This window comes from Leptonychotes weddellii, chromosome 14, assembly GCF_054177405.1.
Source record: "Leptonychotes weddellii isolate Sample4059 chromosome 14, ASM5417740v2, whole genome shotgun sequence".
NCBI lineage: Eukaryota > Metazoa > Chordata > Mammalia > Carnivora > Phocidae > Leptonychotes > Leptonychotes weddellii.
Window position 1 is genome coordinate 36,100,057 of NC_138382.1, and position 17,653 is coordinate 36,117,709.

General features: G+C 38.1%; 1 protein-coding gene and 1 long non-coding RNA gene across 2 annotated transcripts in view; both read left to right on the forward strand.

Moving 5' to 3' along the window:
• LOC145717197 (uncharacterized) overlaps positions 1-1,244 on the forward strand; it is a 4,388-nt gene extending 3,144 nt beyond the window's left edge. Inside the window, exon 2 of the long non-coding RNA XR_014140267.1 lies at positions 231-1,244. This is a non-coding gene — a long non-coding RNA (uncharacterized LOC145717197). The remainder of the gene's footprint in view (positions 1-230) is intronic.
• The window catches only part of ADAMTSL1 (ADAMTS like 1), a 659,580-nt gene that overhangs the window by 552,379 nt on the left and 89,548 nt on the right, over positions 1-17,653 (forward strand). Inside the window, exons 9-12 of the mRNA XM_081804071.1 lie at positions 2,633-2,744; positions 6,474-6,689; positions 6,787-6,900; positions 10,743-10,804. Of these exons, the coding sequence (XP_081660197.1) occupies positions 2,633-2,744; positions 6,474-6,689; positions 6,787-6,900; positions 10,743-10,804 (504 nt within the window). The remainder of the gene's footprint in view (positions 1-2,632; positions 2,745-6,473; positions 6,690-6,786; positions 6,901-10,742; positions 10,805-17,653) is intronic.

Below are 17,653 nucleotides of genomic sequence, written 5' to 3' on the forward strand. Positions count from 1 at the left end.
GATGGACTCTGAAAAACAAACTGAGGGTTCTAGAGGGGAGGGGGGTGGGAGGATGGGTTGGCCTGGTGGTGGGTGTTGAGGAGGGCACGTTCTGCATGGAGCACTGGGTGTTGTGCACGAACAATGAATCATGGAACACTTCATCTAGAACTAATGATGTAATGTATGGGGATTAACATAAGAATAAAAAAAAAAAGAGTTTAATCAGACAGAAAAAAAAAAAAAAGAAGGTGCTTATAGAGAAGAGAGAACCAGGAATATTATCAGTGTAGAATCAAGTAAGATTTGTATGGTCAGAGATTTGGATACATCACAACTGTTTTTATCTATTTGAAATAACAATACCCCTGTTCATTTCCAATCTCTTTTCAAATTTAGGCATACAGTCTCGGCATTCATGGTGATTGTACATCAATTTCATTGGACAGTTAGGAACAATATCCTCTCTAAGGTCCTTGTTTTCTTTCCTTCAACATAGTATTTACTCACACTCCCTCTTAACACCAAAACTTCTTGACATGCATTCCTTACTCTAAAGGCATAAGGTGCTTTTACTGGTAACCTCTAGGAAGCTGAAACTTTGATGTGTTTCATCTTTTTCCTCTTTAACCAGATCAAAAACTAAGCCCAGACACTGTACAGATATTCTAGAACAAGGTTTCTCCAAGGATTTTGATGTTATATCCTCCTCATTTTTGTTTTTTCCTCCACTTTCCTAGGACTTAGTTTAATTTCAAGCATCCCAAAAGAGACCTCTGCAAAAAAATCCATCCTTCTAAGCCTAAATAAATCTTCTGGTCTTTTTATTTTTTCACAGAGCTGAAGTTTAAATGACAGTCCTCTTCTAATACTTTTCCAGCATGGAAACCACACATCCCAAGAGAGCTATAGGCTTTTGTGAGCTTAAAACAAAAAAACAATCAAAAAAAAAAAACTTTCCAAAGAATGTGATTAATAGTACATCCCTGAGCAAGCAATTAGGTATCCTGTATCTGACACATAGGATTGAAAAATATTAATCTGTAGGCTCTGCTCCCCTTTTGTGAAACACACCATATTGCTTCAGCTGTTTTGGCTTTAAAGTAAGGGATTGTATCACTGTTTATTCTAATTAAGAAAGACCTCGATGTTTCATGGGTCAGAATGCCAGCATAATATGAGATATTCTATAGTTCTCTCTCTCTTTGTTCTTTCTCCTTTTCCAGCTCTTGCAGATTATCTGAGGAACATTTCCAATATTTTCATCCAAAGTCCAAAAATTGGTCTAGGATTTAACACCTACTCCCTGCATTCCAGTGTTCCTAGATGTTTAATCCAGTTGTTAATCCAGTTGTTCAACTCAGTAGTGGAAAATAGGCTGTCTTTTTTAAAAATCTGAAGGCCAAATCCATCAGCTTATCCTAGGTAAAGGGCAGTTGGGACCACGGTAAGGCTTGAAAACATAAAGACGTAGACCACATGATGCGCTGATATGCCTCTACTGTCTTGAAGTAAGAGGTGGCCCTCTTGGTTGTCCATGGAACTTCCTTTAGTATAATAAATAGTCCAAGCCTTGCCCAGCTGTCTCAGTGTTATACGGCATGTCATTATGTCTTTGTGAAATCAAGGCACTGCTCCTATTGGCTACGTTTTCCTTCTCTTTTAGATTGAGTATATTTTCTCAACCTTGTACTTTTAAGAACTATTAAAGAATTATTGCCTCACTTCCCCTTTTTTAAAACTAAATGGGGTTGTAATTTCCATAAGGATATGTGTATTCAAAGTACACATTGCTTTTATATTGTAAGTTGGTGTTTTTCAAAGTTTGGTACTTGGACTATCAATGTTTCCATTGCTCTTGCATTGCAAGAGCCCAGGAATTTGCATTTTAGCAAGCTTCCAATTGGTAACTCTGCACATTAAAATGTATGAATCACTAAAGTGCCAGGAAACATCTCTGAGTGGGCAGAGCCATTTAATTCTTTAATTCTTTTTTCTTGACTAAAGACAGGATCTTTCATTTTCTGCAGTGTATGGCATTTATAATTTCCTCAGAATAAATTGTCTACTTTGGAACCTACATTTAAAAATCCACATACACAAGACACCTGGGTGGCTCAGTCGGTTAAGCATCTGCCTTCAGCTCAGGTCATGATCCCAGGGTCCTGGGATCGAGTCCCACATCAGGCTCCCTGCTCAGTGGGGAGCCTGCTTCTCCCCCGTGCTTGTGCCCTCTCTCTCTCCCTCTCTCTGACAAATAAATAAATAAAATCTTTTAAATAAATAAATAAAATAAAAATACACACATACATATTTTACATATAAAAATCCACATAATTTTTCCTGTTGTACCAGAGAAGTTAGAAATACAGGAGGGAAAGGGAGAAAGTGGCCTGGGAAAAGATCCTACTAGAATCACAAGTAGAGACATTGCGATCCCTTGATCCATAGCAACAGAGCTGAGAAGTGATGGTCGCAATGGTATATGGTTGATGGGTAAGATCGATATTGCTATGGCCACTTCTCTCCCAGAGTGGTCCTTCATGCAGCCTAAGACCGTTGGTGCCACCGTGCATTCTTGTCCAAGTTGCAAGGGACAAAGAAAGCCCCTCCCGGTCATACCAGTTTCTCCCTTTGCTTTTATCTCCTGCAGATCCACAACTCAGGGCCCGCTGACAGCACAGTCCAGTTCATCTTCTATCAGCCGATCATCCACCGTTGGAGGGAGACAGATTTCTTTCCTTGCTCAGCAACCTGTGGAGGAGGTAATGGTGTTCACTTACCCTTGGAACTGTTGGCTTCTGTGAGGGAAGACTTGGCTGTCGTGAAAATAGTCGTTTCAATGTGGAAGAAATTGAGTGCTGTGATGGGTCTGATTCTTTATTCTGAATGGGGCCAAATCCTGAAGCCCTCCTGTAAGGCGGATACCTCCCTCTAGATGCTGCATGAACATTTTCTGTCAGCAAATTTCCATTAGTGGAAATGGTCTTGACTCTGTTCTGTTCCTTTGAGAATAAACTACTCATCTGTTTGAAGAGAACTTACTTATTCAGGAGACAAATGGAGAATGTTTGTCAGGCCTACTACCTAGCATGATGTATCCAAAAAGAACCAGAGGTTGATTTAATTAAAGGAAATAGTTTATTACCAGAAGAAAAAAAAAGTCCCTGCACTACAGACTTAGAGTCAGTTTTTGTTAAACCCTATCCCATCATCTGCACCATAAATGGAATGCCATTTGCCTTATTTATTCATTAAAACACATCTCTCCTGAAAAGTCACCAAATGAATTCCTATCTCTACTCCGTCACATCTGCAACATGGACAGCATTTTGTGTTACTGGAAAAGATATCCCCTTCCTATTTTCTGCCCTTGATAATTATAATGGTTACATAATAATTGCTTCAAATCATTTTATAATTTATTTAGCCATATCCCTATAGAAGATTTAGTTCATTGAAACTTTTCTATTATAATGTAATAAATAACTTAATACCTAAGTATTTTTCTTCTTTCAAATTATTTCCTTGGAATAAATTCTCAAGAGTGAGTTTCAGAATTTTTGTGGCTATTGGCATATATTAACAAAATTCTTTCCAGAATGGTAATAAGCAGCATATGAATAGTTGAGTTTCATTGCCAACTGAGCCAGTATTTGTGGATTATAAGAATTGTTTAATTTTGCTGATTTAATGAGCATAAAATTGTATGTATATTCCTTTAAAAACTAGCACATCAAATAAATTCTGACTCCACTTTCATAGAAGCCCGTTAATTGGACAGTGTTAAGTAGTTAATCCACATGGGAATCACTAGATTATTTTGACAAGAGAAAAGAAGGATGGTACCTCAAAATAGAGACAAATTATTACCTATGTGGTTTTTTTAAACAATAAGAACATATGAAATAATTCATCTTCAGCTGCATAATGTGAACACACCACCAAAAATTAGGTTCTATAGAATAATGTTAGGTTTTAGCTTAAAAGCACTTAGTCAAAAATACCTCTAAGTGCTTTTACTTGGTTGTTAAATAACTATTAATTCAACCTTCTTAACATTTCAACAAAATAGTATTTCCATCTGCTCTATCTGTCCTGAAGAAAAAATTACTTTGTTTAAAAATAAGATGCCAATTACTTTGATGTTTCTTGGGAATATGTAATTTTGATACACCTATTAATGACTAGCATAGGAAATAGTTTTGAAGAAAGAAATCCAAGCAAATAATTATTTTTCTTCTTTTTATTTTTTTTAAGATTTTTATTTATTTATTTGAGAGAGAGAAAGCGAGAGAGAGAGAACACACAAGCAAGGGCAGAGGGAGAGGGAAAAGTAGGCTCCCTTGCTGAGCAAGGAGCCCGATGCGGGGCTCGATCCCAGGACGCTGGGATCGTGACCCGAGCCGAAGGCAGACGCCCAACCGACTGAGCCACTCAGGTGCCCCTCTTCTTTTCTTTTTAAATGCAAACCATGCTTTGTGAGAAGTAACGATTCAATAATATGCCCACTATGCCAGGTTCACACAGAGCTGCTGTTGGAGGTTAATTTCAGTAACCTTGATGATGCCTTGCTATATAATGGCAACTAATGTTAGATTTATATATATCCAACTCCTCTCGGTCTTATTTTCCTCACATCTAAGTGAAGAAGTAGAAGCATTAGTGGTCTTCAAATGTTTTGAGTGATCAAACCCTTGCTTCAAAAGAAAGTTCACTAGGAAGCCTAGATAAAAGGAGTATTGCTCAGAATGAAGATAGGAGCAATGTGGAAACCAGCCTTCCACCCACTGTACTGACCACAGTTTGAAAATTATTGAAGAAATTATCTCTGAGTTCCCTTTTATATTTCTGGTTCCACATTCAACATTTTGCTAAGTGTAAACCAACAATTGCTACTCCAATTACCTTGTGAAATGTTTGAAAACACAATTATCTTGTCATTTATTTCATTTTTGTTCTAAACCTTCATTTCACACACACTTGGATAGCCTGACAACATTTGTAAGCTGACAAATTATGATTTTTAAAAATCATAATCTCAGTTATACAATTTACTTATTGATTATGCCCACATTTTACTACATGACAAATTCTGTCCTTGAGTAGAAATTGTTATATAGAAAATTATAAAAGTATAAAAAGTATAAAATGATTTGCTTATAAAATTACAAATTATAATTTTTATTATAAAATGATTAGTTTATCATAACGTTATCTGCTTTAGAGTATAATGTAATTGAAAAATGAAAGTATACTTATTTACAATGTCATTTTTCTCTTTGATTTTCTTATAAAATAAAAGCTTAATGGAACATGTGTTCTGACCTATTACTTTCCATGCTTTTCATCTTTACAGTAACATTGTTAAAAGGTCTTTTTTGGGGTCTTTAATGAACAATTAATTTTTGCGGGTGGTCTGAGAACACAGCCCCAAGCCAGGAAATCTGGTTTATAAGCCTGCTTCTGATCTCCTAACATCTTTTGCAAGTCTTTAATTACTCTAATTCTGACTTGCTAACACGTATCTAGCGATAACAATATTTAACCACCTGCCAGGGAGAATATATTTTGAAGGTTGGTTAGGGTTAGAAAATACAAAAGCCTAAGTTAAAAAAAAATTCTCTATGTACATTTCTTTTTCACGCTGAGAATCTCAGTCTTCATCACCACCTCACCAGAAACACAGGATGAGAGAGAAGCAGGTGGGAAAGCTCCAACGAATGCAACTAAGTAGTACCCAGCAATGCTATTTTTTAAAAGAATTCTCTCAACAGTGGAAATGTGTGCACAGAAACTAAAACATATCAGCTAGAGACTTAAGGAGCAATGGCCAAGGATTTTAGGTGAAGAAGAAATTGAACATTAGAGGGGTACTATTATTGTTGTTGTTCTGGAGGGATTCCTAGTGGCTACTGTTAGGATCTTCATCCTCCATTTACTCAGCCTAACCTACTCAGGTTGAATTTAGACAAAGATAATGTTCCCAAGGCTGCTGGCAGGACCTGATCTTGTGCTGTATCCCATTGTCCCCCATCCATCCAATGGGAGCACTGTTAGAGTTTATTTTATTGATCAGTTTGGGAGTTTATTCTTCCTGGTGCCCCAGATACAAAAGAGGCAATTTTGCATCCTTGCAAAATTTAATGGTTGGCAAATAAATACTGATCATCTTTTGTTACAATTTTAGATGACACAAAGCAAATTAACAAGACTAGGACTTACAGCGGAGTCTTTTCACCTAGCTCTGCCCTTCTTGATTCAAACCTTATAGTATAATTTAATGATTAAAATTTGAGTGGAAAAATAGTGTTTGAGGTCTGCAAAAATTAACGTGCCTTCCATTTATCTGTCTTTTGTCCTGGAAATTACTGAAGCATTGGGAAAGAATTTCCGTTAATGGGAGATGGCCAAAAAACATAAAGAAATATATTGCGTTATATTTTACCATGGTTTGTGTGTTTTAAACTTGCCTGGATGGTTTGATGCTACAGGTTACCAGCTGACATCGGCAGAGTGTTACGACCTTCGGAGCAACCGTGTGGTTGCTGATCAATACTGTCAGTATTACCCGGAGAACATCAAACCCAAACCCAAACTTCAAGAGTGCAACTTGGATCCTTGCCCAGCCAGGTCAGTCAAATTTACCAGTTTATTTGTCCTAAACATAAATCAAGTTCCAACTAAGCTTCTTAAATTGTTTAATGAAAAATAAGCATCACTGTCCAGTGTCCATTCCTAATCATGCATTATTGTTACTTTTTGGACTTTTGGGCTTTTTGGAAACCATGATTGGCCCTCACTTAGATTTAAGAATCAGACTGACAAATGAAATATCTCAGATGATGAGGAGTCATAAAAGTACAGGTCAGCAGTCTTTTCGTGGTGTGACATTCGCCTTTGTAGTTGCAACACTTCCTGGTAAATTTCTTCATTAGCCTCCTTATCCTCAGCATAAGAGAGAAGATATAAAAAAAAATTCTCCTCCTACGAAACTAATTGTGAACACCAAAAGATAAAAAAATCCTTCCCCAAGCTCCTTGGATTTTTGAGAAGCACCTCAATATTATTTTTAAATCTTAGTTTAGTAATTATATGTACATAAAAATAAAAGTTGAAATAGTTGAAATAGTACATGAGCAACATGCACGAAAATTGTTCTATCTTTGAAGTTTTTGTTTTCTGCTGTTAACTTTCTAAAGTTTATTTTCTTGTACTCTGTCTGTCTCATATTCATGGATTCTAAATTCTACATGTGATGCAAAATTGCCTATTTATATCCTTAGCTCATAAAACTGAACCCAGAGTAACAGGTTTTCATTAAAGACACAGAAAGAATCAATATTTTGTAATTATATAATTTAGGTGAAGTTTAAGTTAACTTAGGTTCATGTTACACCAGATAATTATGTATTAAAAATTGGATATGGTTTAAAAACTGAATGAGATGTTAAAATTTTGCTTGGACTTTTTTTATTTTGGAAATATTAAGAGTATGAAGCATTTTTAGACAAGATAATTATAACTAATGCAATTCACCCCTAATTTTAAATTATTCTACTTATTATACATCTTTATATCTATACCAGAAGACCAGTGTGTGAAAAGCATAGTTATCCTAATTCAGACAGGTGGGCTCAGCCAGAGGAAGACTTTGAAAGGCTTTACACATTTTTGTGAAAATTTATGTGTAAATTTCTAGGAGAAATGAGGGATTCACTCCCACAACTGGGGAAAAAACTTCCATAAAGAGATGGCCATGGAAGACAGTTGTGAGATAAAAGCATTTTGTTAACAATTTTAAGAAAATGTTTATAATTTACTCAATTTTTTTCTGGCTTCTGATTTTTATCTATCTTCTCTGTCAGAATAATACTTGTGGCCTATTTCTTATTATCCAAAAGCAAAAGGCCATGTTACAATGAAAGAGGTTTGCCTGTGAAATTTATGCTTTGTCTGCATCCTATGTTATTTTAAAACATCTAATACAGCACATGTATAAATGTTGGGACAGGTGGCTATTAAGAAAAAAAAACTGAGAAAAGAGAAAGAAAAAGTAAGTTAGAGGCAAATGTCAGGAAGCTGCTTTTTTATTGCAGAGGTAATTAAACAAAGCTGTAAAAATTAAGACTTAGCAGTAGGAGAGATTTAAGAGGAAACTGCTTTAGGAAATGTAGATTTGCTGCTCCAAGGTTAAGATACTTCAGTATCACTGGGAAATTCATTGCACTTATTTGCATCCCTGGGATCAAAGCAACTTTTCTAAATTCCAAGAGAAAACAGGAAGTGATGGTCTGAGAGAAGAAGATACTGTATAACAAAGGTCTGCCCTCCCTTTAGACACAGCAGAGTCAAACCCTCAAGAAACTGCTTTCTAACTACAGGTATAACTGCCTCATAGTTAAATCAGGAGTGACACAATGACAGTAAACTATCGCCTTTGTATCTAAAATTAGAAACCCCCAAGAGGGAAAATGTAGACGTCCTTAGTACCGACAGTCCGGTATTTTTGAATTCCAAAAGAAATTTCTTTTATCTAGCCCTTGAGGTATTTGTTCACTTTACTTGTATGAGACTAGGATTTGGGGCCTATTATCTATGATTTGAAAGCAAAATCCCGTTCGCATACCAAGTTTATTGCCTGTCAAGCCTGGGAAGTACCATGGACAGCAAAAGGTGCACTAAATAATTATTAGTCTGGAGCCCTTGGTTTATTATTTTACCCTTCTGGACCTCAGTTTTCTCACCCACTAAATGGGGGTGAGAGGGTTGTTTGTTGCATTAAGTTAGTGGTTTTCAGTCTTTGCCTACAGAACCTGTTATTCCACAGAGTTTCTTCACTGAATTTGATTTGATATATTTTGAAGTGTTTTTAAACAAGAACTCACAAGAAGTTCATATATTCAAACATGTTAAACTAATTTTACCTTATTCAAGCTCAGCTAAATTGTAAGAATTGTTGTAACAGTTGTAAAAATGTTATACCACCAAAGTAACTACTTTTTGCCCTCATCCTTAAGTTCTTCAATATGTCTATTTGGCTGAAAAATAAGTATCCTGAGATTGCAGGGTGAGCTGTAAAAAAACTGTTACCATTACCATCTGCTTCTCTGTGATGATAAGAATTCCCTCATTGCTACACATCTGAAACCAAAACAAACCAGAAATAGACTGGTTATGATGACCATTCGCCATAATCCTTGATACCCAATTTTTTTATCTACCAAAATAGCTTCATTGTTTGCATTAATTTACCTTCTAATAACTAAATGTTTACAGTTGAACTAGTGAACTAAATGACTCATTTAGTTCACTAAATTACTCATTTCACTCACTGACAATATGCACTGGTTCACATGGTTTGTGGATTGGCTCATCTAATGGTTCTCGAAGCTAAAGAGATTGTTGACATCTAGTCCATGGTTTCAAAATACTTTTTATGTTTTTATGGCTTTTTTTCTGATGCTTAATGCTAACTAAGAAATGTCGATGAGTTAAAAGTCTATAATGAAAACAATAAACCTCACTAACCATCTCCAGTGCCCACAAATCACCAGTGTTAATGCTTTTGCTGTATTTCTTTCCAGTCTTGTCTATAGCTCATAACGCAGATGAGATCATACTGTGTACAGTGGACACTTGGAATTCAGTGATTTAGCCTTCTTGGTTTCCACTATTCTAAACCAAGCCTGAATATCCATGATATATAGTAACTTGACATTTTACTGAGGCAGGAATATGAGTCCCTTATCCTACTAGACCAACATTTGAGCCTACCTGACGACCAGAAGTTCCATCCCAAGAGAGCTTTTGTTGCTCTCTGCTGGTGTCTTTTATGCAGTCATTTTTATGAAGTGGTAAAATACCTTGTTTCCTCGCCAAAAGTGGTCTCAAAAAGGAAGCCAAAACTTAACACTTCTAATGGAAGGAAAGAGAGAGTGAAGTTAAAAATTTAATGGCTTTTAGCAAAAATTAAGACTGTTTCTCATTGGTGACCCAGAGCTATGACATCACTAATCCCAGCATAGGCTCTCTCCAGTGTTCTGGTGGCGGTCCCAGCCTGGGTACTCCCAGAAGTCCAGAGGCATGCCCCTCCTATGAGTCAGGGATCTACTGCACGTTTTATTTGTTTTCCACTGCATTCATTTCACCCCATAGTATGGACCCTTTCCCCTGTAGCTAAGACGTTTAGAATCTAATCAAATGTAAAATCCTCTCTCGTGCCTGCCATGTCATAATTACAGCTTCTGTCTTACACCACGGGGAAATTTTTTTTTAATGCCTTTTTCTGTTGTTGTTTGTTTGTGCGGTACTTTGTCTCATCTTTGCCTCTCAGGTGAAGGCTAAAATCCATCATGTGGCGAGAAAGCCCTAAAATGTATGCCTGTGGTCCAGCAACAACTAAAAAGGCATCGTTTTAGTTCAGCTAATAAGCACCTTGTGTTTTCAGAGTGGCTTTCAATGTAAACTCTGCTACATTTGGCCTTCTGTAGCTCAGTCCATGAGACCGGAATGACTGTTAATGCTGTCTGGGGGAAATTGTGCAAGACATTGTTTGTGAGAAGATCAGAGAAGCACCTTTGCAGATCCATTCTGGCACGGGCCTCCAGTGTTCCCTCCAAGGCAGTAATGAAGGGGGCTTCAATTGGCAAGGGTTGGAAAAGTGAAAAAAGCTCTCACTCATCACACTATCATGGTCACAATCATTAGCAAACAAATCTGTTTCTAGCCAAAACTGCATCCAGATTCCCCCTTCCCTCAAGGAATTCCGAGCAACAGTCCTGAGCAAATGCCCAAACTTGTATGCCCCGAGCGGCGGTTCTTGGTGAGTTCCAGTGGGCTTTTTTGTCCAGCCCCATTTAATTTGACAGCAAATTGCATAAGTCATCCCTGGCCGTGATCCAAATTTTGAACAAAAATCTCAGATTGAATCTTAATGCAACTTTAAAGAAATAATCTGCATCGCGAAAGCCATTATGTATAGTGGGCATGTAAAAACCTGGTCACGCTAACTTGGTGACTAACTAGTCCAATGGCAGTACAGCCTGGTGGTTAGGAGGGGAGTTTTGGAGCAAAGAGTCTGGCTTGGGATCCTGGCTCTGCTGTTTACTGGTTGAGTAGCCTTTGGCCAGTTACTTGTTCTCACTAAATCTCCGTCTTTTATCCTGTGAAGTGAGGAAAATAACAGTACTTACCTCACAGAGTCATCATGAGGAATAAGTGCCCTAAGATATTTAAAGAGCTTAGTAGAATGTCTGACACATGACAAGCACTCAAAAATGTTAGTTGCTACAGCTATTATGACTAAGATCATGATTATGATAATGTCGATGTTACCTCAGAGAGCAACTGCTAAACTTTCCAGAAATCAGCTTTCTCCTCCATGAAGGGAAAAGATGCCCCGGAATTCTCTATGGGTCTAGAAATGGAGTTCTCTCTTGTTTTAACAGCAAGAGACACAAATTCCTAAAAAATTCTTCGTCAAAGTGAATCACATGTATCAGATTTTTAAAGTACAACAACCATGAGCAATTAAGATAATTAGCATCTCCATAAATCGCAGTGTACAACTGCCTAATAACCCCCACTTAACCAGCTGTGAGACATTGCCATTTTATTCAGATGGGATTCATGCCATGTCTCCAAAAAAGGAGAACTCAATGTAAGGACTAGAAAATGGGCGCCTCGTTAGCAATTAAAGTATAATGAAATGTTTTCCTAATCTTGGAAGTCTTTTTGTTTTGTTACAAGAGGTAAATGATTTAGAAAAGTAACAACTTCCTTTCAATCAACCTCATTTGAATATATTGCTCTGAGAAGCGAAAAGAGTAAGCAATAAGAAAGATCACCATAAAATCCCACGTCCACTTTCATTCATTATCTATAATGAGGTAAGGATGTGAGGGCGATCTGGCTGTGACATCTGTCACCCCATTGATCGCCAGGGTTGATTCGGCTGATCTGGCTGGCTAGGCGGGTGTCCCCTTCCTCCCTCACCGCTCCATGTGCGTCCCTCCCGAAGCTGCGTGCTCGGTCGAAGAGGACGACCTTCCCCGATAGAGGAGGACCGTTCTTCGGTCAACAGTATACGAGTAGCTGCGCTCCCCTGCTAGAACCTCCAAACAAGCTCTCAAGGTCTATAATGAGGTAAAAAAGCAGAGTTCCGGTTTTTTTTAGGATGCATGGTCATATCCTTCCAAGTTTATAGTCATACCACACACACACACATCATCAGACAATCAGCTATAACTCCGTTATTGGGGCGATTCAGTCCTTCTACCAAACTAGCTCATTACTACCAATAATCACTTGTTACATTACATCTTACACTTTTGAAAAGCGTAATTATTTATGCAATTCTCTTAATTAACTTGTGAGTTAATGGAACAGGTATTATCATCATCCTCCATTTTAACCTCTATTACTTTGGCTTTACTAGCTAGTAACTTCTTTACTTCTCTAGACCCGAGTTTTGCCATTTGTAAAATGAGTATAATATTCCTGTAAGAGAGTAGCTATGAGGATTAAATGAGATAATACATAGAAAGCTCTTAGCAAGGTGCCAAGCACTCAGCCCAAGTCAGCTATCATTATCAAATTGAGTGCCAAACCTGTAAAATGACTTGTCCAATGTAGCTTCTTTATGAGGTTGATGAAATGCTTTCACATCCATTATCTCAATTCAGTTTTACAATCCCTGGGAGGTTAGCTGACAGAGATTATTATCTGTTATTTCCAGATAAACAAACTGAAGGCTAAAGAGGTTGAGTGATCTGTCCCAGGTTAGATTGTGCAAAAGAAAGCTAGGTTGTAAGTCTAAGTGCTTCCAGTTCCAGACCTACCTCCTCTACTATGTAAACTCAGGTGACCCGATTCATGCCACAGACACCTTATTCTTCATGATGCCTTTAGCACCCTGTAATATCTGGTTTAAGCCCAACATAGACCCCCACAACCAGCACAGTACTGACAACTTTACATGTCTATGTGAAGTTTGGTCCCCTGGGTCTTTGAAATGACCACATACCTAGGTTAGACAAGCCTCTTTTATATAAGCATAAATACTGATGCTTACTCAATCCAAATAGTGACCAATCACTTGGGAAAGTAGAGTAAGAGATAAACAAAGCCCAAGGAAATATTAGTCCCACTTACTTAAAAGCAGTTCAGAAATTGCATTCATTAATATCAAGAATATGAACCACAGAAATAGCAGTGTGAGGAAATATTAACATATGGGGTCAAATGATCAAAAACTCTCCAGTGATTTTATAGCAGAAAAATGAATGTGTGCCTTAAAAATGTTTTCAAAACCTGGATGATGAAACAGTGTTCTTTTGGTCTGGTTCCAAAAGATAAGTGAATATTGCCTAGTAGGTACAATGGTTCAAAAAAAGATTGTGACCTATTGACAGAATATTTTCTCATTTGCCGGATCCCATCTTGCTTAGGGAAGCCCATGGTGCTTTAAGAAGTCACCAAACATTAGAGTAGGAAAGATTTTGAGATGATCACCTAGTTCAGTAGTTTCCAATTTGTGGTCTACAGAGCTGCAAGTTCTGCCTTCAGCAGCCACTAGGAATAGAAGAGGGAAGATAGAGCTCCATGAGATGGGTTTCCAAGCACCCACTGCTACTTCATCTTAAAACTCCCGATTTCATCCAGTACTTATATATGGCAGAAGTCCAAATGTAAGGCACTCAAGATCACACAGAAGTGACAGGAGAACTGACTGTCCATCTCCCAGCTCCTCAGGGGGTCCTTTTCCTCATTATACCACGATCCTGTGTGCTCTACGACCCAAGAAAAAGTGAACGCTTGTGTCTTTTCCAACTTTTGGTCACTTCTCTCCTGCCCCATCCTAAACTGTTGCTTAGGAAGAGAGTGGTTTCCGTTGCCCAAGAGTTGTCAAGAGAAGATGAGATACTCTCTTCTCTGCCGGAGCCCCCTCCACCACCCACAATTTCATTCATTTTTTTAATTGAGTGCCTAACCGATACAGGTTCGATGCTTGGTGCCATGGCAAAGGCAAAGAAAAATCAGCTAGGCTCTGGGCCCCAACACTGCCCAGAGAGATTTGTATAGTGACAAAGCATCAGGATATCTGAAAGACACGGGAGACAGGAAAGAGATCTTTTCAAGCTGTCATGCTATTTCTGGGACATACCAAACGGAGGAGATGTGGAGGTAAGCCAAGCAGGCTAGAACCACAGGTGTCATTAAGCTGTCTTCTCTCCGCGCCAAATCCCCCAATCACCTCTGCTACCAGAGCAGCCTTCCTTAACTGCCAACCCCCCCCCACAAAAAAAACCGTCTGCCCCCTCAAACAGATAGCAGAGCTAGAGGAAGGCAAGGAGTGGGACTAAAAATGTCCCCAGTGAGGGACAGTCTGTTGGGGAGTTTCTTTGACCTGGTTTTGTTTGTTTGCTTTAATTCTGGGTGGGGCTGCTTGCCTTTTTGTCTGCATACCAACAGCATGACTTCACTGAGTGAATAGTCACTAATTGCCTCTGCCCAGGGCATGGTGTCAAGAGATCCAGTCGAGAACCGATATGGATTCTGTCCCATGGTATTAAACTAAAGAAAACTTATACATAATTAGAACTTAGTAGATACTTAAAAGCATCTTAGAAGTGATGAGTGGAGTTAGTGCGATGGGTGTTTGGAAGAGGAAGAGCGAATTTCTGGCCAGATGTTGAGAGGGAAATTAAGGACAGGCTTTAGAAAAGGTAGCCCTTGACTAAGAAATTTCACTGGGCGACATGGAGCCACTGAAGACTTTTGAGTTGGGAAGTAAAATATTGGCTACCGGGACAGCAGTGAGCAGGCTGGTGTGGAGAAGGCAATGCCTTCAGGCAGAGAGCTGTTAGCTGACCACTGCAAAAGGGCCCAAACTTGGGTCACAAGGAGATGTGCTTGGCCAGACTGCACAGCCAGCAGAGCTGAGTGTTGGTAGGGAGCACAGGAACGAGAAGCAACCAGAGATGTCCCGTGGTGTGTAGCCTGGCCGGATGGGAGGATGGTAGTGCTCTGAACACCAACAGTGATCACCGGGGAAGATAATGAACTATCTGGACATATTGAGCTTGACAAAGCTAGAGAATATCCAGTTGTCAGGAAGTCAGCAATGAGGCTCTGCAGCTCAGGAGAAGAAGCAAGAGGTCATTAGAGTTTCGTAGAAAGGGACATTTAGCACCATGAAAAGGACTTGTTATGGTTCATTTCCATTATAAAAAGAACCCAGAACCCCGCAAAATAGGCTCCCCTAGAGATAGTTCATTAGGCTTTTTCTTGGAGAGACGGATTTACTAAATAGTGTGAGCCTGAATATGGATTGATTTTTAAAGCCATTTAAAGTCAGGGATACTATTCTAAAATAGCTTCTGAGATGATTTCAAAACAGACTTGATAATCTTTAAGTGACACTTAGGATTTGAGGTGATGGCCTCATTTCATCCATTTATATCATATTTTAAAATGTTCCTGCCTTATACTTTCTCAGACTTGTATTTTGTCTTGCTTGAATATTCTAGTTCCCGTGACTATACATTATAGAAAACTCAGAAAACAGAAAAACGTAAAAATACAAAGGCAAACCCCAGGAACTAACAACTGTTTTTGGTCTTTTCCTAATATATTTCTGTGACATAATTATACTTATGTATAATTACATACTTATTTATATGTATTTACACATACATAGACACATATATGAACTACAAAAACGATTATATAGATTTATGAACACATGAATTTTCTTAGTATTGTGGTTCATATGGTATGTTCTACTTTGCATTGAATTTTCTTCAGTTGACATTATATTTGAATATTTTTCTATGTCATTAAAAATGGCTCAAAGGCTTCATGTTTATGACTGTGTAATATTTCATTACATGAGCCTGTCTTAACATGGAAGCATTCTCCCAGCATTGGGTAGTTCACCAAGGGGTGTACTTTGAGAGGATGAAGTACCATGTCACTTACACCACATGACTCCAGAATGACCTCATCCTCATCTTCGCATTTTCCCACCACAATTCCTGATGTTGGGGAATCCAATGGTGTCAGGTCGCTGGCCAGTGTAAGAAGTGCATGAGGGATCAGAATAGTTAAGGCAATGAAGAATGCATGGTTTTACCCCAAACCAACTGTTTTTTACATCTTCTCTTGTGATCATTTTTTTAAAATTATTTTTGCCTCCTTCACCACTTCCCACCTATCATGTCTGAATGCAAGCACATGCACACGCATGCACACACACACACCACACACGACCTAAACATGGGAAGAGCTTCTTAAAGTCCCTGAATGGTATCCTTTTCATCATTCTTCAATATGTACACTTTGCCTAAGAAAAAGACCAAGTGTCTTAAAGGTAAGCAATAGGAAGTTACATTTAGGCCACAGTGCCTCCTACCCTTCTGTGACACTGTAGTGAAAGGCCAGGGCCATGGCATGAACCCCTAGAGAGAGCAGAGCCCATGTACATGAGCATGCATTAACAACACTGGACAGAGCACCATTGTTTTGATATCTTTCTGTTTTCACAGGTGCCATAGAATGATTTTATGAGTCTTCACCATGACCCATGCCATAGAAAGACAAATATAGCTATAGTTTTGCTGAATCCAGGTTTAAAGCTCCTTGTGCAAATAAAAACACAATTTCTAAATCAGTCCAAAGCAAAGCCCAACATCTTGAATTCTATATACACTCCCTTTTATTTCCCTTCTTCTAGCCTGTTTTCTTCAATATCATTGCCTCCATTTTAAATATCATCAGCTGATAAATCAATTGGCAGAGCTCTGTAACAGTTCGTTCTAATATTGAGGATAACAAATCATAGCTATAAAACTTTTCAGAAGAGAAGACAACAAACTGTTTTTCATTTAGAAGGTGGTGTAGGCATGAGTAAAAATACTAGGGTTAGCTCAAATATAACTGCAAAGTCAATTTCAATGATTTCTTAATTAACTGCTCTTAGATGTATATCCAAAGTTATTAGAAGAACTTTGGAAGGTTGGAATTCTTTAAAAATATAGTTCTTTGAAAAAGAAAATTCGCTTAATTACTAGACACAAGAATTATTGGAAAGAGATCACATGATTATAATAAAAGATAGAATCAGTCTTTTTCAGTTTGTCTGTCAGAAGAAGGCAGAAAAGAAGGGAAGTTTCTCTAACTTGGAAAAACAGGGAGAAAAGTTTAACATCAGTACTCATTCCATTTTTCTGTGAGAGCTGTGGGATTTTGACTTTCCTCAAAAGGCAGCATCCAGTTTCATGAATATTGTTATTTTATGGGAATGCCCATCCATACACAATGAAAATCTAGCCATGAAAATGAGTACAAAAACTTTAATCATACAGATAAATATAGAAAATTTAGTCACGTAAGATAAACAAGTAAATTAGTATGCCAAAGGTTTTCTCTCTGGGAATAGAAATCTATCTTTCATAGCTTTGTTTCCCATTGTCTTTTTTTTTTTTATTCTTATGTTAATCCCCATACATTACATCATTAGTTCTAGATGAAGTGTTCCATGATTCATTGTTTGTGCATAACACCCAGTGCTCCATGCAGAACGTGCCCTCCTCAATACCCACCACCAGGCCAACCCATCCTCCCACCCCCCTCCCCTCTAGAACCCCCAGCCTGTTTTTCAGAGTCCATC